We start from the raw sequence: 23779 nt of genomic DNA, 5'->3' as shown, positions 1-23779 counted from the left end.
TTGGCACAGGACAGAGCCAGGGCAGCTGACCCAAACTATACCATACCATGGGACGTAATATCTAGTGTATAAACTGGGGGGTGGGGGCAGGGAATCACCACTCGGGGACTAGCTGGGTGTCGGTCAGGGGGTGGTGAGCGATTGCCCTGCGCATCATTTGTACATTCCAATCCTTTTATTATTGCTGTTGTCATTTTATTAGTGTTATCATTATCAGTTTCTTCTTTTCTGTTCTATTAAACCGTTCTTATCTCAACCCAGGAGTTTAACTTCTTTTTCCTGATTTTCTCGCCCATCCCACTGGATGGGGGGGGAGTGAGTGAGCGGCTGCGTGGTGCTTAGTTGCTGGCTGGGGTTAAACCACAACAAATTGTCATATGTTTGGCAAGTGGGCTTTGATTGTCCTTTCCTTTCCCACATTGTGAAAAATGAAATAAAGCACTGAAAGAGATAAAATGCTCTCGTGCCACCTTGTATGCCTGTTTGAAAGCAGGAGGACCAAAGTTTCTCCTGCAGTTCTGTACAGCTGCTTAGAAGCATTATGGAAATTCAGTGGCTAGGAAGACGTTTTCCTTCTGCCACTTGTATTTCTTTTGCTATGTCAAGTAAAACGTGTACTCTTAACCTGCCATTAATGCACAATAATCCACCTCTTAACAGAAAATGCCACTGAATTCCTGCCATTTTCCACAAGATCAGAGCATACACACAGAATACCTGTTCTTCTGCAGATGCACATCTTTTCTATAAATTTGAGGCAGGGGTGCAACTTTGGGGGAACAGCCAGTAAAACCTTTGCTAGACACAAACAGCTTCTGATTATTGATTAGGCGTCAATTCATTAGTCTTCAGGTCTTATCAGTAGTTATTGCATGCAACAGGAGAACAGAGAGCCTAGTTACTTACTCATCCAGTTGTAAAAAACTCAATGGAAAAAACACATAGTAGGGCAGAGTCCATTATTGGAACTTTGTGCAGCAGAGAAGCAGATGTAGCAACACTCAGGACCACAAATGCAAGTATGAACGAACCTCAGAGAGGTGTTCTCGCGTTGAGACAAAAATGTACGTGCACCTCTATAGACATTTATTTTTACATGGCAATTCTGAATAATGACTATAAAAGGAATAATATATAGTTGACTCATTCAGCAAGCACAGCAGATCTTGTGCACTGAATGCATCAGAGGTTTTTGCGCAAACACAGTTTGTAATTGTGCAATTAAAATCTTCAGCAGTGCAGAAGCACACATGGGTTGTATAGCCTACCTTCATTCCAGCTGTAGCTAACACTAAAACCCTGACCTGCAAAATAGTAACACATTGTGGGGTAATGAACTATAATAGAATGCTGAAAATCTATAACTGAGATACTCACTCATCTTTTATTAATATGGTTCCATGAATGACATTGTCATAGAGATAATACCCAGTCTGATGACACAGAAAACACCTTCTGCTTCAAATCCAAATTCAAATTTCCAGTATTATCTCGGCTTCCTGACTTCCAAACTACCTGTTGGGACCATCTACTGCTTGTAGGTAGTTTGATATCAACAGCAAAGCTCCCTATTGTAAGGACTTTGTTGATACCTGTTCATTTCAGGTATCAACACTGACACCTAGCTCTAGCTCCATAGTGGGATTGACAGAATCACAGAAACATTGCTCAAAAGAGACCTTTGGAGATCTTTAGTCCAACCTACCACTCCCTACCACTCACCACCACTAGATCTGGTCAGCCACGACTGTCTAGCCAAGTCTTCAAAACACCTAGGGATGGTTTCTTTGCCACCTCTCTGGTGTTCCTGCTTGCTCTATTTTTACTTCTGTGTTATGATTTTGTATGTTACTAAAAAATAAATTAAACCCCTCTGGAAAATGGCTTCATCTTTGGGAAGGCTGAGAAGTCAAAGGTACATTATATAGAATTATTACATAGAATTTTTTGGGTTATTCTAACTGCCAGTTTGACTTTTCTCATAGCAGTCCAGAATAAATTAGGGTGTTTAAAAGTACTTTCCAACCAGAAGCTTTCCAATTTATAATAAATGCTACTGAGGAACCAAAGTCTTTGTTTTACATTCATAGCGACTATGGTTATTCTCTACACAAGATCACTTCCAGGTCTGCAAATATGTTCTGGCCATGTCCTGTGTTTTGCTGGGATGAAACCAGAATGCATCTTCCTGTGCCTAACTTTTTATGAAAAAAATCATGGTGTCCTGGCTTTATATGGGAAAAAAACCCAATGGTTCCCAGCATCTGGGCTACACTAGAAGGAAGCATGTTGCATTCTCACTGATGCCCTGCTCATCCAGATCTGGCAACCAATACTGTACAGGGCACTGTCAAAAGCATCAGCCGCCCAGGCCAGACACAGCCACCCTTAAAATTCAAGGTTGCTTTTGACACATTTAACATCTTGGATTTCCCAAGTTTCTCATGAAGCATCTAATGTTTTTCCACACCTCTCCCTCATCATCTATACTGATAATCCACAGTCCAAGATACCAGTGTTGCAAATACTAATTCCTAAATAGCAGCTTTCGTGCTTTGCAGCTTGCATTTCAAAATGGCTGCTCCCTGCTTGATGATAATACTAGCGTAATTAACATTTAAGGCAGTTAAATTTTCGTTAGTGAATACAGGCTCAGTCTGGCACTTGAAATCTTGCCCTTGGAGCCCAGCAGAGTTAGAGCATTGGTTTCTGAGACAAAACAGTGTCCCATTTCTTCTCTGCAATTAAAAATAACCACTGAGTTTTAGATAATAATAGAGGTCAAAATACCCAAGAGCTATTGAAAATATTTAACCACACACAAATGGTACATATTTAAAAGGCCTTAGAGACTGGCATGTTACACAAACCAGTCAAGCAACTAAAACATCTTAAGCAGAAGTACAATGAATTGTGTACAGGTCATATATAAAAATGCAGATGGCTACAGGTAAACACACCAAGTTAATGCTGGTTGGCATTCACTCAGACTTTACTCCAGCGTTCTCGAAGTACTTTGCAACTATAGATTAACCTGTTTTATAAAGGAGGGATATCTCTAGCTTGCACTTATTTTTACAAAGGGTGAAGTAAGACAAAAGGTCAGGGCTGTAACCAGAAATGGAAAGGCAGGATCTGGGGCCCCAGCCTATTAATTTCTAGATAGCTCACCTTATTAAATAGAGTCACATATGGACAACAAACATAAACTGTAATTGGGAGTTCTCCAATTAAACAAATCCATTCAAAAAGCTAGATGCATATTTTCAAGGCTAGAAAAGAAAATTGTCTGAGGACAGTAAACAAGCAACTGCATGAAATTTAGCTTTTTTATTGAGTTCTGAGATCTTAAAGAACTCTAAGTCTTGACTAGGTTCAAAAGCATTTTCTAAAGGACTGGCTTCATGATGCAAGGACAAAAAAAAGATTCACCATGGAAAGTTCACCAAAGTTCTGTAAATTTTTAGAGATTACATTACTATGATGTAGAAAGAAATCGAGATTGATTTTCCAGAGAGGCTATGACTAACCTCTCTTTTCAGGGTGAATGAAGTATAGAAGCAAAAAGAAATGCTAAAGAACAGTAGTCATCAGTAGGCATGGATTTGTACTACAGCCTTCAATCTAGCAGGCAGCTAGTTTAACCCACACAAAATAGCTGTTTCTCTTCCTAAGTTTTCTGACTGGTGGGCTGGCTGATGTGACTTTATTACTTCTGCATCTGCTGTTCTGATAGACTAATGAAGAACGACTTATTATTGCTATTATTGTTGTTGCTGTTTCCACCGGACATGACATCAATTAGCATGGACACTTCATTCAGCACTTCATAGTAACAAGCAAAAAAACCAGTTTAGCTGGAAGACTTGCATCAAGACTTTCTCCCATATGGAGTAAGCAAAGATCTTCGAAGGACCTTACAACACTCATCTTCCAGGACCATGCGGGGTGGGAGATGAGTTAGCAACACTGTGAAATACGTGGTGTGGAAATTTAGATATAATCCAAAGGTGCATAAATGATAGAAAGCAACCTTTTTTCATGAAGAATAGCTCATGCCAGATAGCTTAGACAACTTGTGCAAAATGACAGGATTAGTGCACAAAGGGAATGCAGCAGTTCTGATTTTACAGAAACATTATTTACGGGTTAGTGGGTGGACAAAAGTTTTCTCAACAGATTTTTAGAGATCTAACCATACACAGAAAGTTCAAACGGTTTCCTTTAGCCTCTATTTAGTGCTACTTTATAGGTAGTGTTTTGCTTTAATTTAATTTATCTAGACTTTAATAAGACTTTTGGTACTTTACTGCCTGGAAAATTATTACTGACACTGGAAATATGGTGCCTGGTTATGAATATTGCAATGAAGATATGAAGTTGCCAGACATATTGTAAACAGAGCATAATTACAGTATTTACAGTGGAACATCAAAATGGGAAGAGATGCCAAGTGGCATTTCTCAGAAGTTAATATTGGGACTGATACTATCTAATATCTTCCTTAATAATTTGGAAAATGAAATAAATTGTACATTGATTGAATAAACAGTAGACACAAGAGGAAGATGAACTACAACACAGCAGGTGGGTAGGTTGAAAAAAAACCCAGAAAGAGCTGGAGATTTAAGACGGAGAGAGAGAAGGGTGCATTTAGAAGAGAAGCTATTTAATGTAGACAAATGTAGAATAATAAGCTCAGAAAAAATTAACACCCATCTCAAGTAACCAAATGGGAAAATGCCAATTTTCATTAAAAAAAAATTCAAGAGACTTCACAGTTTATTCACACTGAAAATTCACATTGGGGTATATGCATCAGGTTTGACAACTTGTTTGCTACATTCCAGCCTGATGTGATTTTAAAGGGAAGAAAAACAGATTCCCTTAAAAACCTGCCTTTTAAAATAAATTTTTACTTATTTTAAATATATACCGAATGCTCATGAAAGACCCAATTTACAGTTGTGTTAGTGGAAATAACATAGTACTAATGTAACGTAAGAGACACAGAAGCAGCGCACAAGAGGTCCAAGATGGAAGTCAGGAAGCCAAAGCCCATCCGTCTCCAACACTGTCAAGGACTTCTAAGTGTTCACTCTATGCAGCAGAGCAAAATCCATTAAATACTAGGTTACCACTGATTTGTTGACTTTAGTTTAGAAGCTAACTATACCTTGAGAAAAGCTATTGCTGTATAAAAGGAAGTAAGATTCTGAGGGATATTAAAAAAAAAAAAGCCTAAACAAATACTGAAACAAGCTTGCTGTGTTAAATGACTACTGTATATGCTAAGGAACCTTAAATATTATCTGTAGGATGGAAATTGTCAAAAGAATGTACCCTTGCAATAAAATTAACCTGTAATTATATAAATTCACTAAGAATAGAAAACATTTTATGACACAAGAACCCCCTACATGGACTATGTTAGAGAACTGCTCCTGGCTGAGAATTTAAAGGCATACTATCTTTTTCCCATCGTTATTTGGTTAACAATACTTACAATACAAGTACATTATTATGTCACAGGACTGATTCATTACAAGAATATATAAAAACTTTATCAAACTGAGTATTACTTTTCTTCCTAACACAGCAATCCAGATATAGCTGATGCATATGAAATGGCTGATGTGATAGCAATCAACAGTATTTTTTTAATGTATGCTTAAAAACCTGCTTACCAAGGGGAGCCATATATTCTGAATCCCCTCACCGTCACTTCAGAGTCTTGAAGATAGATGCAGTTTGTTAGAAGAGACTGTACATTTTCATAGCTCTCTGGCTTCAGCTTAGAAACAGAGGGGAAATAGTAAAAGTCCTGCTTGATTAAGTCAGCCATGAATTCCTGGTCAAAGGTCAATTCATGATTTCCTGCTATCACAATCTTGTATTCATAGGGCAGGCTACCTAAAACAGTGAAAAACAAACAAATTACTTCTTTTATGGAAATTCTGACAAAAGAAAACAGACAGACTCACAAACTACTATCAATTCCTATAATATGCTCACATATTTGAAACAATCGAGCATATCCCTACTATGTGTTACTGTAATTCCTGGTGATTTCAGGTAAATGACATTACTGTCTTTTTCAGGGCATGCTATGATTTAGCATGCTTAGCATTAATGTGTTGAAACTACTTTCAACTCATCAACCTTAAAAACCAGCCTGCAGACTCCTGCTCTACTATTTACTGCTAGTTAATTGCCATTTGTGCTGCAAGTATCACTTACTGTGACAGTGATGATAACTCTTTAACAGAAATTAGGGTTCAAAGAAGATCGTCCACAACGCTTCATAAAATAATGTCACCTCTCCTCTCCCAGACCTGTAGTCTTTATCAGCTTGTACTGAGGAGGTCCTACAGACTCAGAACTTGGGTCAGCCAGAGGGGTCTGCTGCCCTCTTTGCCCTGACATTAAGATCAAACCTTCAAGCAAGACAGGGATTGGGTTTAGCTGTCAAAACTCCACATCCCACAGAGAAGTCTCGCGGTTTGCCTCTATCCCATTTTTTTTCCTGCTCCATTTTCTCAGTGACTTCCTTAGATCCATGGACTATAATTTAAAGTGACTCACGTTCAAGAATATTTTACAACCCGTATTTAGTGAAAAACTTTACAACAACCTCCTGCTGAAGGCAAGAATATATATGCCCACACACGTGGGTTCTTCCAGAGAGCAGCACTGCAACAGAAACTCTCCACCTGACTCTACATTTGGTTACCAACTGGATTCTGCCCTGGAGAGCAGGCATTGCCTGTCTCAAAAAGCTCAACTTCTAAGTATATCTGAGAGGAAAGGAAGACAGAAACTGTGTAAAGCTGCATTCAATAGCTTTGCTTCTGCACTATTAATTTGCATCAGAATGAGGACAGTTGGAACAGATTGGGAGCAGAAAGAAATATTTTACTGAAAATGAGACCCACCCTGCATAGCAGCAATCGTGTCCTTTTTGTATTTTAAAAATGTGTTGTTGATAACATAGAAACCTTAAGTGATGACCCCAAGCCTAACCTAGAGGTAGGATATTTAGAGAATGTAAAACACCAGCCAATGTGCAGTGGCAAAAGTTGGCATGAGTAGGACTTAAAAATAAAATGCAACCGCATGATTCAGAGTTACAGAAACAGAAGACAGAGAACAGTGCTAGCCCAGAGGAGATGCCACATGGCTGAACTCATTATTTGCCAAATGAAAAGATCTGGGTAACTCTGAAATATGTTTCAGGCACTTGTAACACCTGTATTAGGAAAATCGATTTCAGTCTTTCCTGTGGACCCAAGGCATATATGCCTTTAGAATATTTATTAACAGAAACTCTTCTCAGATATTTATAATTACATGTTGAATGCTGGAGATTCAATTATTTACCTGAAAGACTAGCTGAGATGTAAATTTTGTCATTTTTGCTTCTGAAATGCTTAGCATTTTGCAGATGCGTACTCCATCTCTGCAAGTTTTCTGGGTGTGTGCACACATACACACACAAGTTAAAAATGTTACTTACATGCCAGTCTGTATGGGCATCTACAGGCCTTACAGCATTCTTGGGAAATAGGAAAATAAAGAAATCCTGTATGCCGCAATATTGTTAACAATTCCATTTCTATTCTGTTTTGTAAATCTTTTCCAGCTCATCTGATCCATCCATCTAGCAGCCAAGAACCTGTATGAGCTGGTTATAGTTGTTGCTTCCACTAATGTATTTATGTCATGTTGCTGTCTGTGGGTGTTACTTAGGCAAATTAGCAAATTACTCTAAATGTACAGTTACATTTATTATAGTGGCGGCCAGAAGCGCTGCTTTAGTTACAGGTCTGTCAGCTTTTCAATTAACAACTGTGTTTTTGATGAGTTTGCAGCTCAGGTTTTTTCTTCTTTCATTCCATACCAGGCAGCAACTTGCTAAACCTATTTCCCTCTCTTTGTCTCCAGAAGCCCTTTTTACCCTTTAAATCTTAAATTTTTGTCTAACGGGGGTATTTTTTGCTGTTTGCACATAAATTTAACAATATTTTGTTTAAACTTTGCTCCTTAGAAGACTTTAGAACATGCTTCACTTTTCACTCCAAGTGCTCTCAAAGTGCAAAGTCAACCTTAGGCAGAAATCTTTGAACCCTTGCTCTTGGCTGGTCACTACTGCCATGCAGATGAAGACCCTCAGCTATCAGACCACAATATCAATTACATATTTCCCATCTTCCCTGTTTCCAGTGTGATCCATACTTACCTCACTCTAGCCCACATGCAGAAATCAACACCGAATGCTAAACATCTCTTTGCACTAAAGCATGGTCCTCCCACCACTGACCTCAGAGGGACCAACACCACCTTACTGGAGCAGGACCGCAGTCCTACATGGTGTGTCAGCACGATCCTGAGAAATGTTGAATGTTTCAAATGCCTTTTATAGCATGAAGATCCACCAAACACTAGCAATATCTGATCAATACTTACCTGAAAAACTACCTTAAAGCAGCAACTCTTTCCTACTTCTGACCTACAACTTCTTACTTTTCCTTTTTATATGTTATTACTTAAACCGTTCTGTAATTTCTTATTTCGTTATGACCTTCCAACACAAATACATGGGTTTCCATCCCTAGGCACAGACTACTGCACAATTTGTAGCCTTGGCTTGGTCCTTGGCTAGGACCAAGACCTCCCCAAGAACACATAGCCTAATAGCTGCTGTATGGCTGTGTTTCTACATCTGTCCATAGCTGTAGAACAACCGCTTTTCCATCTGTTATTTTTTGTGCCACCAGCTCTTCATCAGAGATCATTTGAACACTTCCAGGTTGACCAGTTTATTCCCACACCTGCTAGTGGGAGCTACGGACAAGCTGGGTAGAAAAGACACCAGGCACATTTTCTGTCCCTCGTTAAACAAACTGAGCTGAGAACGTTGAACTCCCACTCGTGCAGGATTCTAGAGGGCTAGAATCAGTAGTACAAAGTCCATCCAGCAGCCAGCCACTAGAAGTATCCCTCAGCTAGTGATGCTGGGGCCAATACTGCTTCCCATCTTTACTAACAGCCTGGATGATCCGATGGAGTGCACTTTCAGCAAGTTTCCAGACAACACCAAACCAGGGGTGGGGATCTGATGACCCACTCTGGAGGGCATGTCTGCTATTCAGAGGAAGCTCCGAAGGCTGGAAAAATGGGCTGCGAGGAACCTCATAAACTTCATCAAAAGCAAATGTAAACTCCTGCACCTAGGATAGAGAAACTTCATTCAGCAAGACTCACCAGTGTGTCTTTGTGGCAAAGACAGCCAACCACATACTGGCCTGCATTAGTAACAGCGAAACCAGCTGAAGAAGGGGAGTGATCTTTCTCTTTCTCCTCTGTCTAGCACTTGTGAGACCACATCTGGAGTGCCGTGTCCAGTTCTGGGTTCCTCAGTAAAAGAAAAAGACAAACAAACTGAACCAAGTTCAGCAGAGGGCCACCAAGATGGCTGGGGAATGTGGCATACAGGGAGAGGCTGAGATCTGAGTCTGTTCAGCCTAGAGAAGATGAAGGGAAGACCTTACTGCTGTCTGCAACTACCTGATCTCAGGATAAGAGCAGGTAGAACTAGGTTCTTCACAGAGGTGCACAGAGATAGGACAAGAGGCCACAGACACAAGCGGGACCATGGTATAAGGAAACAATTTTACCATGAGGATGGTCAAAAAGTGGAATAGGTGCCCAGAGCAGCTGTGAAATCTCCATCCTTGGAGATATTTAAGATTCAACTGGACAAGGTTCTGAGCAGCCTGCTCTAACTAGACCTGTTTTGAACAGGAGGTTGGACTCAACGACCTCCAGAGGTCCCCTCCATCCTGTGTGATTCTAGGTTTCTGTAAGTCTACACTGGAAAACAAACACGAATTTTAAAGAGCCTGCAATGCTGAAAGAAATTAAAAACTCATTTTGTGTTGTGATTCTAATGGAACAAATCTATGGTAGATAAGCAATTTAACAGGACTAGAGATTATGTTCCATTAACTTTGGTGTAAGTTTCTTGTACTATCCATTTAGCAGATGAGTAGGACTAAACACCCAACTGATAGCCAATTAACATTTGATGCTAGCATATGGCTTTGCTGGTGGGCAGGTAGCAACTTGGTATTAATACAGAAGCTCTATGTATACAAAGATATTAAAGAAAATTTATGGCTGTCACAGGAATTCTGCACACATATCCAGGACAAAATTCATTCCCCAGTAAAATTAAGGCAGCAAGCATGTAAGAAATAGATCTGCCCTTCAGGAGTGCCAAGAAACACATGCAAGAACATATGTTATGGGAGTCAAAGATGTATTTTCAAACCAAAAAAAAAAGGAAAAGTTATGAATTTGGGGGAAAGCTACATTTTTTTTCTGATCTCATATTTTGACTAGCCAAAACAAGACAAGTGTTTTTGCCCAAAGACCAGGGATCTCCCTGTTCTTGGCACCTGAGAAGCTTCTGCTAAAATATCCCTATAACCTGGAGACAAACTACAACTAGAATCAGTTGGAAAAAATTTACCTGAACAGTCTTCTGTATTAAAATTATTAAAATACCACTTGGATGGAATGGGATATATTTGGAAATTCATGTAGTATTTCTGACATTACCAAGGAAACAAAACGAAGCAAAATGTCAGTTTAAAATATTTTGGGGTGAATAAAAACTTCATTTCTAAGCAAAACTTCACATTTTTTGCCAAAATAAGGGGGGTTTTCCTCCCATAATGTCTATACTTGCAAGGAATCAAAATTATTTTCCTCCATAATCAACCTCTAGCCAATTCATCCTATTTAGATTTGGAATTAACAAAAATATCTACACATCAAAATTCTGTCAGAAACACACTGGCTCCAATTCTGCCCTGGGCTTCAGGGCTTTCTTTTTCAGGCCACATCCAACTTTTGCCTTCTGCCAATTTGGAATGGAGCTCCATCCACTCTTTCAGCCTCTATCTTAACATGGGATGAGAGATTTTTCCTTTCCTTTTCTTTCTTCTCTGCTACATGGTTCTTCATCTTTCTCCTTTCTGTTTTGTAATCTCCCCCTGTATGCAGAAAAATGCTGGAGACACATTATCTTGCACTTAATTTAGCAGTTTTAGCAAGGTTATCTTTTTCTTACAGAAACAAAACTTGTAGAAGTACGATGCTTTACACTTCTGTATGCTTGTCTCTCAATATCCCTCTGAAAATGCCCAACAGATTCAAAAGTCATTTACTATATTCAGCAGAGGAGTAAAGACCTCAAAGATAATTATGATCCCTTCAGTTTCCTGAAAGTGTCTGAGAAGACTAATGCCCAGTCTGAAGGAGAGGCTTCAAAGGAATGAGACACGTTAGGTGTCTCCCAAGAACCCACAGAAAGTCTATGAGACAAAATCCAAGAAGTCAGGCAACAGTGGTTCTGCTCCCAGAACAACTCATCACACAAAAAATTCTGCCCTAAATCTCCTAAATCAAACGTAATTTATTATTCTTTGAGATTCTTTTACTATCAAAAAGCCTGGGGTATCATGTTTAGCTTATATATAGCCAGATGCTATTATCATCTTACTAACTTCTTAACTAGATACATGGAGTTTTTGCCAGTTGTGGCAAACCCTCCTCAGAAAGTTTCTTAGCCTTTGTTTGCTTAGTATAAGAATCCGATCGTAGTTCTGGTAATATAACGTGTATAAGAGTATATATATTGTTTAGCTAGTAACATCTTTGTTTATTCCTTTCATTACTGTAGATTACTAATTAAGAGAATCAAGTGACTATCTAATTTTTTGCATGTTTATGCACCAATTACAAAATTATTACAGCAATTCTTAACTTCTAAACTACAGTAGGTCCTTTTTATGGTGAACATAATTTTTACAAAATAACTTGAAATGCTGGGGAACCATTACTTGAACTACAAAACTGCATAATACAAAGCACTGAACAATGTGCCTTTGTTTGCTATTTCTCTGCATCTGAGTTTGTTCAAAGTAGAATTCTGTGTGCTTAAAGGTTCATCCTGTTCTATCAGCAAGTCGTCTTCTCCGTAAATTAGATCAACACTGCAAATAATTCAAAAGCAAATGTATGATGTTTATACTCCAGGCTCCTCTTGTACTAAGAGGTTAGGCATCTTTATCAACCAGTGACCTCCTCTGCAGCTTACAATTGTTATCAACTTGCAACTTCACCAAGATAAATGCAAACTTATACAAGCAGATGTGCTTTGCTTCTCTCCTGGTATTGTACTAAGCAGAATTTTTAGTATTCATTAAAAGCAGCGACAATCATATAAGTGCCCACTTAATGCTTTTTTCCCTCTCATTTCAACCTTTTAGAATACAGCAGTGAGTGATATACTAAAAAGACTGCATAACTGTCTCAGATTGCTTTTTTAGCATCTCTTTGACAGTTCTGTGTTTAAACACTGGGGCTGATGTCTGGGAAATTCACATTAACATACTTTTTGTATGGTGTGTAATCTGGAATAACATTGTAAATGAACACTCCCTCCTAAATCATCTGTAACCTGCTAGCTCTAGACATTCTTGCGTTGTAAAAGCCAGTAATTATATCAAACACTAAACCAGCAAACATATACTATATTGCTCACATTTGCAAAACAGGATTTCTTAAAATAAATAGATAAAGGCAGACCAAACTAAAAAATACCTGATAATAGTCCAACTTGGGCTCTTTGATATACTGTTTTATACGCACCCGCACACATGTATAATAATTGGCCCAAATTACTTCTAAAGGAAAAGTGGCTTCCTCTTACCCTGGGTTTATTTAATTACCTTGTAATTACACAGAACCAACCCAGTGCATGCTGCAAACTAGGACATTAGAGTAGCTGTAGTGACTCAAACCAAAAGATTATGTAGCTCTGTACCTTCTGTCCACTAGTGGTCAGTAACAGATGCCCAGAAAATTGTACAACTGCAAGGTCTGCCTAGATTGAACCTTCCTTTGGTATGTCCCCTTAGATCGTGGCAATTAATGGTTTGAAAGTCCCCAACTACACAAGCCACAGAGTCCATTTTCATAAATATTTTTTCCTTTTTGCTTCCTGGAATAGTTGCAGTCTTAAATAATATACCTTTCTGAGGAGATAAATTTCTACAACAGCTTTTCCATCCTTCAGAATATACTAGTTTTGGTTTACAACATGTATCTGGGGACAATGAAAGCAAAGGAGATAGAGAACTGTGTTAAAAAGTAACAATTAAAAAATACTTTAGACTTCCTACATGGATCTCTCTGCACACCGATACAGATTCCTATTCAGGTCTTCAGATTCCACAAAGGTGCTTTCAGCATCTCCCACTTGTCACCTTCTGGAAGGGAAGACTACAAAGAGCTGTGTGTCATGTCACCGTACGAGGTGCACAGCACTAATAACAATGTTTAATGTTTGTGTATAGTGCTTTGCAATAGCTGTTCAAAGTGCTGTACTGAGAATAATTAATCCTCCAACACGTTCATGTGGTAGGTGGATCAAGCATCATTTTCACAATTTTACAAGGGGGAACGATAAAGAGGCTGTCAAATCTGAAGAGGACTAACTAGAGTTTGGTTGCCTGTCTTCCTCAGGCTCTTTCAAATATCTCTGCCAGAGGCAGTGACAGTTCACAGAATCATATTCCAGATCTTTCAGTTCCCTGGTTGCTATCTGCACCTCTGGGCCACACTGCCTTCCTAAAGCTACACTTGTCTGCTAGTCTGGAATAAGACTGGGTATTTTTACTCACTTGCTTATTTGGGGGGGTCAGGGAACTCAATATTTAGAAAATCACAGCACGTTTTTAGGTGAGTCATCTCAGAGACTCCAAATCTTGAAGTTTGGCTACTTTCCACTCCATCAGTGAAAAGAAGCAACCTTGGTATTAGTCCAAAGTACAAGAAATCCCCCCAAAGCATCCATGTGTTTGGAAGGAGGGAATGAAGGAAAAATCCTTTAGCACCTACCACTCCTATAGCTTCTACAGCTTCTCACCACTAGCATGGGAGGCGTACCTGGAAAACAGTTGTTCTGGGTCATCTCCCCAACACAGGGATGTAGCTTAAATATTATTCCCTGAGACTCTGGCAGCCAGTTTAACGTTCAAAAGTCTTCAGGACATACTAACTCCCCAGAACTGGAGAAATACTGGAAGAGTGTGCTGCAGTGCACTTTTCTGTACTGTACAGTCTGAGCCTTAGATGTACAAACCGATCTGAGCCATCACACATTTAAGAAATGCAATATAAACCAACACTTCTTTAGTATGCCCAGTCTTTTAAAAATGACATCTGTTCTAAATCCCTACACAGCTCAATGTTTTTCACTGCATTTCCAAAGCCATTCTTTTGTAAATAGATAATTAGTGCTTAAATACTTCTTTCAAGGGGTTTCTACATTAACATAAAAATAGTGTAATTACCGATGGTCAAAATGGCATGACTACAATTTATAAATTCTAATTTCTTTTGCTGCTCTGAAGCTGATTTTCTTTCTTCTTCAACACAATTTTAATCTGTTTTAAATGTGAGTATTATTGAACCTAAAAATATAAAATACCTGTTAAGAAAGGAAGAAAAATAACTACCATCATTTTGCAAGATTGAACAGTAAAGCAAAAGTAAAGCTAAGCCTACTGTTTCAGGCTTTTCTGAAGATCTTTTATTTTTTATCAAGAACTTCAAAGTAGAGATGATGTTTATTGACCAAAATTAGCTGATTTTGTTCTACAATCTAATACTAGAAACAGGTGATTCTAGTAGTGCTAGTTACTATAGCTGGGAAGGCATCTTCACTCTACAATATTTTTAGTGTGAAATAAAAATGTTATCTTTTGAGCTGAATCTGCTGCCCAGGTTAATTCCTGAAGTGGATGTCAAATAATTTAATCCTTTTTGTGTGTGTGTGTGTGTGTGTGTGTGTGTGTACGATATGCAAGTAAGATTAACATTTTTAGGAAAAATGCTCTGAAGAGCTGATTGTTGTTTTCCAATACAGTGCAAAGGCACCTTCTATTTTTTTATTTCAACTTTAGCTTGAATGTGAATTTCAAATAGGAAGACTGTCTTTGACATTGGAAAACTCAAGCAAACACACTGAAACAATAGATATTATAAAATGTGTTAGTTTAAGTAATCTTTCCAACCCATGCACAGAAGATAATTCTCAGAGAGAATATGGAAGTATGTGTTGCAGCTTCTATCACAGATTGGCTATTTAGTTAAATTTCCAGGAAAGTAACCCACAAGCTCAAAGTGACAGTGGGTCCTGGAGCATACACAATTTGGAAATGATATTACAGACTTGAGCAAAGGGAATTACAAGAGCAACTGAGCCAAGCAGGCAATTTCCAGTGCCAACAATACGGGATATAAAAAACAGAGATGGTTTTGGAGTCATTATTTGATGAGTGCACTAAAGTAGGACATGTGTCTTTGTCCTACAACACTTTTGATTTATATGCAGGTAGGGAATAAATACCAAAACAAAAATAATGAAAAAGCTGAGGACAAGGACAGCTAGAGCGTATAGTGAGCTTGATATATCTCATGATATAATCTGCCTTATCTACCCTTGATTACATAGAATCATAGAACCGTTTGGGTTGGAAGGGACCTTTAAAGATCATCTAGTCCACCCCCACTGCCATGAGCAGGGATGTTTTTCACTAGATCAGGTTGCTCAAAGCCCCATCCAACCTGACTATGAACAATTTCAATGATGCGACATCCACAACCTCTCTGGGCAACCTGTTCCAGTGTCTCACCACCCTCATTGTCAAAAATTATGTCCTTATATCCAGTCTAAATGTACTCTTTCAGTTTAAAATTGCTGCCCCTTGTCCTGTCACTACAGGCCCTGGTAAAAAGTCTTTCTGCATCTTTCTTATAAGCCCCCTTTATATATTGAAAGGCAGCAGTAAGGTCTCCCCAGAGCCTTCTCTTCCCCAGGCTGAACAACCCCAACCCTCTCAGCCTGTCCTCACAGGAGGGGTGTTCCAGCCCTCCTGATGGTTTTTGTGGCCCTCCTCTGGACCTGCTCCAACAGGTCCATGGATTTAGAAATAATTCCCCCGAATTATTTTCGGCTGTTTCCAGTGGTGTCATTAAAATCTCCGGGACATACTGGAAAATTAGCATATGCTCAAAGCTGTCATACCATGCGCCCTTATAATGTCATCAGAAAGTTTCACTGGCCTCATGGCCTTCCATTTGGCCCTACTGTAATACGTATTTTGTACTTCATTTTTTCTGATTCTCCAAAATGGGATTTTCAAATTTGGAAGAAAAATACAATCAGAGAAGAAACTAGGTAAAAAAAGGAAAAGGTGAAATATAAAAACAGGAGAAAGGTCAATTTGGGAAAAAAGGGAGGGAAATGGCCAGGTTGGCACCATTGGCAAGCTTTATAAACTGACTATCCATCCCTTTTTCCCTTCTTTTTCTAAGCTGCCCTGAATAAAAGTAGCAAAATAGAAATCTGACTTGCAAAAGTACATCATGATACTGCATGACTGGGCAATAAGAGAACAGATGAAACTGAATATAATTTTATGCAGAATAATTCAAGTGCTGGAAAAAATATACCGACTATAGATACACACTGATGGGTTCTGAACTAGATATTACCTTTCAGGAAAGAGTTCATAGAGTTATAATAGGCAATTTTATGAAAACGCCATCTCATTGTTCAGTCGCAGTCAAAAATAAAAACAGAATAATCCACAACACTAGAAAGGAAAAGAGAACAAACTAGGAAATTTTATTATGCCAGGGGATAAATCTGTGGTGTACTCAGATCATGCGCAGTTCTGGTCTCACCATTTTTAAAAGGATATAGAACAAAGAGGTACAAAGAGTGACACGGATGATCAAAGGCATTTAAGGACTTCTAAACAGTCTTCAGCCTGAATAATATCTTAAGGGTAGATATGGAAAGAGCCTATAAATTCTTGAGCAGAATGAAGAATGAAATTGTTCACTTGCCTCTTCCAGTATTAGGAAATACCAAATAAAACTAGGAGGCGACAGGTTCAAATTAAGCAAAATTCTCCACACAATTCATATCACATTGTGGAACTCCGATGCAACATTGTGTTGGCACTCAAAATTCGCGTAGATCCAAAGACAATTAAAAAACTCTGAGAAGAAAAATCTATACATTAAATACAAAGTAATTCTGTGGCTCAAGTTGTCCTTGGGCTGCCTACCAGAGAAAGCTGAGAAAATATGCACATCCAGCTATCACCAGCATGTAATCTCCATACAGTTAGGCATCAACCTAGCCCTAGTAAAACCTTAAATCCCTTCCTGGGAAGGGGGAAGGGGGCTTCGAGAAAAAGAAAAGTGAAAGAAAGCAACTAATTACTAAAAAGAACGAAGTGAAACGAAATGAAGTGGAGGGCTTTAGGGGTCAGAGGATAAATAGTCTAAAACTAGGTGACTAAGGGGCAGACAAAGCAGAGCACCTTGGCTGCTGGCCACAGCCAAAGACAATACTGGGCTAGAGAGACGATTATCTGAGCTGGTGCAGGCCTTTCTGTGTACCCACATACAGTTAGCCTAAAAAAGAGAGAACATATTTTAGGGCATGACTCAGCAAGCCTCTATTAGCACACTTGAGCATGTGCTTGATATAACCATAAGGTCCCTGGAAGTTAATGATGTTAATGTAAAATATACTTTGCATCAGACAGGCAGAGAAATTTTATGTTGAACAGAAAGATAAAATCTGAACTTGCTGAAGGGCTTCTTGAAAAGATGAAACAGGCTGATAAACCAAAGTGGCACAGACCCAAGAGGGTTTGACAGAACAGAAAGCTAAAAGGTAGGAATCAATGCTAGACATAAAGACACGGTGCAAAAGCAGGAGTAGGATATGTATCTAGTGCCTAAGAGGAAGCTGAGATCGAGGGAAGGTGTAACAAACAAATATTCTAGTGTTTATTCCAAGGCATAAACAAAGTTATAGTCTAATAATGGCAGAAGACACAGATTTGACAGAACAAAATAACTAAGTGGGAAGGTGAGCCCTGTGATATGGTATGAAGGAAGGGATGGGGTAATTTTGTGGCAGCAGGTAAGAATGACAGTGAAGGTAAAAATCCGTGCCAGAGTCTGTCAATTACTTTCTCAAGAAACTAGTAAAATGTTGGACGAGAAAGAAGGAGGTTGGGTAGGCTGTGGGAGTTGCAAAAACATGGCAGGTACTGGAAGCAGCTATCTAGAAAAATCAAAACTGTTGGAGACTAGTGCCTTTCACAACAAAATGGACAACCAGCAAAAACTTTTGCAATTTCTTCTTCTCAAAGAGAACACTTTTAACCATTCCACCATTTACTATACTACACTCAAGGTATTCAAGAGTTGACAGATCGTTCATTTAAAACAACAACAAAAAACTTCCAAAAAAAGTAAAGTTTCCATTTTGAAATCTCATCGACTGTAATTTTAAAGAAAAAAGGTTACAATTTTGAACTGGAACAAAACTTTAAATGCTGGCTAAATGAAACCTATGTAGTGACCTCAAATTATTTTTCTACTGGATTTTCCAGAATGAATTAAAAAATTTAGTTAAATTTTGCATTTTTTCGAACTGCCAAGAAACTAAAAAAAACACTTTAACTTGATAAATTTGCATATCTCAAAGATGCTCTTGCAAAAATATAACTTAAACCACAAAGATCACCTTTTCCCAAGCCACATACTACCACAGAATTGGAAGCATGCCTGAAAAGTCAGAAAATTAAGCCTTCTTTTGGAATAAAAATGATGAAAAGACCATCACAGAAATGCCTTGGGAAATCTCCCTACCATACTGAGAGGATTTCAGCTTAAGGACTTCTTCAGAACACTGTACAGCTGTGACCAGCAGGGAGGCAGATGGAGAACTAGGGAGACAAAAACTGTGCAGCAAGTAATGTGTGTAGCGGCCATCCTTGCTCGCTAGCAATATCCCAAAGCACTCTCCTTCCCACACCAGCAGATAAATAAAACGGGTATTATTCAGAAGGGATAACCATATGGTTTGTATAATCTTTATATGCTATTTTCAGTACATTATTATAATATATAGTAGAGACCTACAAAATAGGATTAAAATTTGCTTTCTGTTTTACAACGAACCTGTTCCATTCGGGTACAGAGACAGAGGTGAGGGCACTATTAACAGACTGTGTTACTTCCACGTGCTGTCCCTACCTTAATACTCATAGAACATTGCAATTGTTCCATCTGGGGCATATTATTGGGTTCCCAAGCTCAAATAAATATTTATCAGCCTTGCTGATAATTATTTGCTACTAAATACTTGTTTAAAATGTGAAGTCCTGACTTTTTTTTATATGCCATTTCAGCCTACATGCATCTGTCTGCTTTGTGCCTTCCCAGTGTGGAATGCTGTAATACATAGCAAAAAAAGACAGGAAAAATGCAAAAATATCAACTACAGGAAAGAAAATGAACCTAAAAACTGAAATCCATTTACCCTTAAACTGTGTCCTTTCTCTCTCCAACTCCTTCATTTCCTCTCACCCTTTTTTTGATAATGCAGTATCAGAATCCAAAATCCATTTTTATTCTAAATTAAGGTATCTGCACTGCTGCAGAAACAATACCGATCAGGGTTTTTGTCTGGATACAGTGTATGCTTTCCAATTTTCAATGTTTTTTTTTTTTAGCATATACAAAACATTGCAGAAGCACATGTAAATCACCACTCTCTTGCCCAGTGGAACAGAATTTCAGTCACCAATGCCAACAGTTGCCTACAGAAGGCATCTACATCTGGTCTGCTACATCCAAGACAGCAACCACAGGCACACGTTTTGCTTTGTTTGGAATTCATCACTGTGGTGCAGCTGAGCCTCAGATAAAAAAAAAAAACAACGATGAGCCTCCAGGGTTAAACAGACAAATGTTTTCAGTCACAACAACTTTTTTTGTGAGGAAGCAAAGCCATAACAATGTATGTAAGAGGTTTTATGTAAATCATTAAAGGCCTACTGACTTAAATTGTTGCTAACACCAAGAAGTTGCTTAATGTACACTTGAGAGTGTGAAGGCAGAACAGATGAATAGTCTCACAAATCTTATTTGCGCAGTTGGAAAAATGCAAAAAGAGAAAAAAAAAATTTATTCCTGCCCACTGCCATTCAAATGTAAAAGGTAAACTAATATTCATCATTTCTGAGGGCACGATGGTTTTTACTGGGAGGCAGAAGGGGCATACACCATCAGTAAACAAATTTACTTTCAAATCCACACAGAATTCAATACCTACCTAGCCATTCGTTGAATTTTTTTACTTCACTAGGAAGTCCCAGCTCAGTAAAATCACCAGCATGTATTAACACATCTCCATATGGCATTTGGATGGGATCAGTTCTTGAGTGGGTATCAGAAATACAGACAAATCGTGTATATCCTGGAGGTTTGGGAGCATCATGGGGCACCGGATCAACCCTGTAGGAAATGCATCATAACAAGGTTATAAAGTACTTATGTACTTCTTAGTGTCTACTTTGCAATTCTAATACTATTTTTTACCTTTACAAAAGATTACACAGGCTTCTAGATCTGTCTGATGGAAGGGATTTAATAAAACAAACCTAACACTAATGGGAGGTGTAAAAATTCTTGATGTTCACATCACAACATTTTCAGTATTTGTTGGGTAGATGGATTAATTTAAAGAGATTAAGGAAAAGAGATTGGACTATGGCAGTAACTCTGAAACAAATACTTACAAATAAATCAAAGGCATTGCCAGTTTCAAAGGAACAGTACTATCCCATTTCATTGTTTAAATATGATTACATGGTACACAGGGAAAAGATTTATTTTAGATACATAAATACATTTAAATACATTTTTTCTAATTATTAACTTTTTTCCTGCAAGTTATATAATTCCAGCAAATTTAATTAACACATTTTGGAGATATGTTTCAGTGTATTAATGCAAAGCAAGATAAGAACTCTCCTGACAACAGCTGTAAACGTACATTCAAGCCTGACTATTGTCAGGACAAATGTGGCAACTTTCTGGGTTTAATTATACTAAATGAAATCAGATGCTGTGACCGGTGAGGCTGCATTGTTCAGAGCCCAATCTCGACATTCAGAACTGAGGAAACATGAAGATCTGACCCAGTTTGATGAGACTTACTTATGATTTAGAAGAGGAAAGCAGAGAACACCTCTCTGGTATATGAGGTATACTTATTTTCAACTCAATCTTTTTACCCTCTATCTGTATTTTGTTAGAATATACAGAACCAAATGTATCTATATGCAGCTATACCATATCTGCTATTCCAGTTAGAGAATTCTGGTGGAATAAAATCAAAAAGCCAGAGATGCAAGAGTTACATTTGTGTCACTAGAAACCAGAGAGATAAACAGAATTGTTATGAATTATTTTACAACATTTATTTTGAAATGACAAATAAAGTTAGTTTTGTTCACTGCTGCAGTATGTAATATATATTCCTATTCCTTGCTGTTGTGCTTCAATTCAGGAGCTTACTTTTATATAAATGAACTCAGAAAAAAAAAAAGTTAAGATATCTTTGCTATTAATACTACTACCCCTGTTTACTGGGTAAATTTTCAAAAGGCATTTTATTGCTTGAAAGACATAAGATAATAATCTTTAATCATGCAATCTTTTCTCTAAGTCAAAGAATTCTGTGAAATTTATAGGCGGGTAAACTGAGGGGTTTTGACAATTTCACAAGATTAGTGAGAGAGTGAGGAATAAATCTAAAACATTGAAATCCTGTTAAATACAGAAAAAGTTCTTAACATTTTCTACAATATTAACTACAAAACTAGAGTATGAACAAATTATTTTGTACCTGTCTTTCCTATACCTTTTTTGGAAGAAGTAGCGTTGGGTTTTTTACAGCAGTACTGAAGAAACAGCCTTTTATTACAAGTACCTTGTAGTCGTCTTTCTGAAGTTCCAGTTTTTGAGCAGAAAACGAGGTAAGGAGTAAAACCAGCTGTGATCAAATCATACCTAGTGAATGCCCAGCAGTACGTACATGCTAGTGGGATGTGTAAGCAAGCACGTACTGGAAATTGTAAAACTTGGCTGACAAAGAGTAGAAAGTTTGGACCCTGAGAGAGAGCAGCTGTGAACGCTGCGTGTAGGGCTGAGGCAGCGTGTATGTTGCGAGAGGACCACGGGCAGAGGAAAAAAGGAGAGTTAGATGCAGGGGGAGAGAGGCATAGGTGGTCACAACCTCAAGCACTGCAGCTGCACGACTGCCATCGCATGTTAAAAAAGTCTGTTTTGGAGGGAAGAGAGCTGCCACAGAGCGAGCTCCGTGGCTGGTGCGTGAAGGCAGCAGGGGTGAAAAGGAGTACGGATGGTGAATGGTGGGGTTTAGACCAGTGAGTGAGGTTGCCATAAGGTGCGAGCTATGTGAAGGGTAATGCACTGAGTTCACGGAGTTCCTCCACAAATTGAACTAGGATGGCTGGACAAAAACGACGAGGAGCTGGCCCTGCCTATCGCTGCAGTTAAGTATCAGTTCAGTAAACAGATTTCTGATTGTTGCTCTCCCCACCCAGCACTTCCGAAAGTGAGTTACAGGTTGTGTTAGTAAGCCAGCTTTGAATTATGCATACTACCCTGGCACAACATAAGGATATGGACTGGTCTAAAATACCACTTTTTGACTTTTCACGGTAGGGTAGCCTTTAAAGCAGGTGCTTCTTCCCCTTCAGAAATCTTTCAAAGCTCAGCACAGCAGTAAGTTGGGTGTTGGGGAGTAGCATGCATTTCACATGTTGCTCCTCTGAAGCTGAATGGAAAAAACAACAGACTTACCATGGCAACCCATGCAGCACATAAAACACAGGCTTTTTCTTATAGTTTGGATGGGGACAGGGAAGATGTGGGCAGCATTTTCCTGGTTGCTGAGGTATGTGTAACTTTTAAATCCTGTGCAATGGGCCAGAGAATTTTCATGGGAAGAAGGCATCAATACAAAAACCCAAATAAATGAGATGCAGATTTTTCACATTGAAGTGATAGGCACACACCGAGGCCGTACATAGGTAAAAACATATGTCAAGCTTCACAAACGCATCTAAGTTGTATGACTGGAAATATTTTCTGAAAGCTCGATCCCCACATTCTTGTGTAACGCGTTCCCACAGCAGCTGTCACACCAACACCCAATGCACTGCTTGCAGCGTGAGCAGAGGAATAAAGATCTGCTGATTATTTTTGTGCAAATGCTTTTCTTTAAACCAGTAAGAAAACTTGAAGAGAAACTGAAAAACAAAGTTAAAAAATCTCAGAGCAAAAACACTGCCGGAGGTTAGTTTATACACTAGATTTCAGTGGTTTCACAAAGGAGGAAGACAGGAACTTTCCAGAAACGACTGATGGACTTGAAAACACTGGCAGAATTTACCACCCTTCTTGTCAGTGGCAACCCAGTCATCTCGCAAGCACAGGGATGCCAGACTACGATGGAGCTGGAAAGGGCTGTCAGCATGTTATGAGTGCTAAGAAGTAAAACAAGAAATATAAAACTCCACAGAGGATCAAGGAAGAGCTGCAAGACTGAATTCAGAAGAAAAGGAGCACAAACCCCCCCCCGTGGTTCAAGTAGTTTACTATGAATTCAGATGTTAACAGGTCTATGTGAAATCTGTTTATGATTGCCTGCAACATCACTAATCTAGGTATTTTGAACTATACACAAAGACACGGCAAAGCCCTCACCTCCCTGAAGTTAATGACAAAACTTGCATGG

The 23779-nt window shown here is 38.7% G+C and overlaps 1 protein-coding gene across 1 annotated transcript in view; it reads right to left on the bottom strand.

Annotated features, from left to right (window-relative positions):
* Window positions 1–23779, bottom strand: part of MPPED1 (metallophosphoesterase domain containing 1) — a 64577-nt gene that overhangs the window by 24206 nt on the left and 16592 nt on the right. The window contains exons 3-4 of the mRNA XM_049821731.1: window positions 20285–20466; window positions 5688–5913 (exon numbers count right to left, since the gene is read on the bottom strand). Coding sequence (XP_049677688.1) covers window positions 5688–5913; window positions 20285–20466 — 408 coding nt within the window. The remainder of the gene's footprint in view (window positions 1–5687; window positions 5914–20284; window positions 20467–23779) is intronic.

Source organism: Accipiter gentilis, chromosome 18 (assembly GCF_929443795.1).
Source record: "Accipiter gentilis chromosome 18, bAccGen1.1, whole genome shotgun sequence".
In the NCBI taxonomy this organism is placed as follows: Eukaryota; Metazoa; Chordata; class Aves; order Accipitriformes; family Accipitridae; genus Astur; species Astur gentilis.
This window is presented reverse-complemented; position numbering and strand designations above follow the sequence as displayed.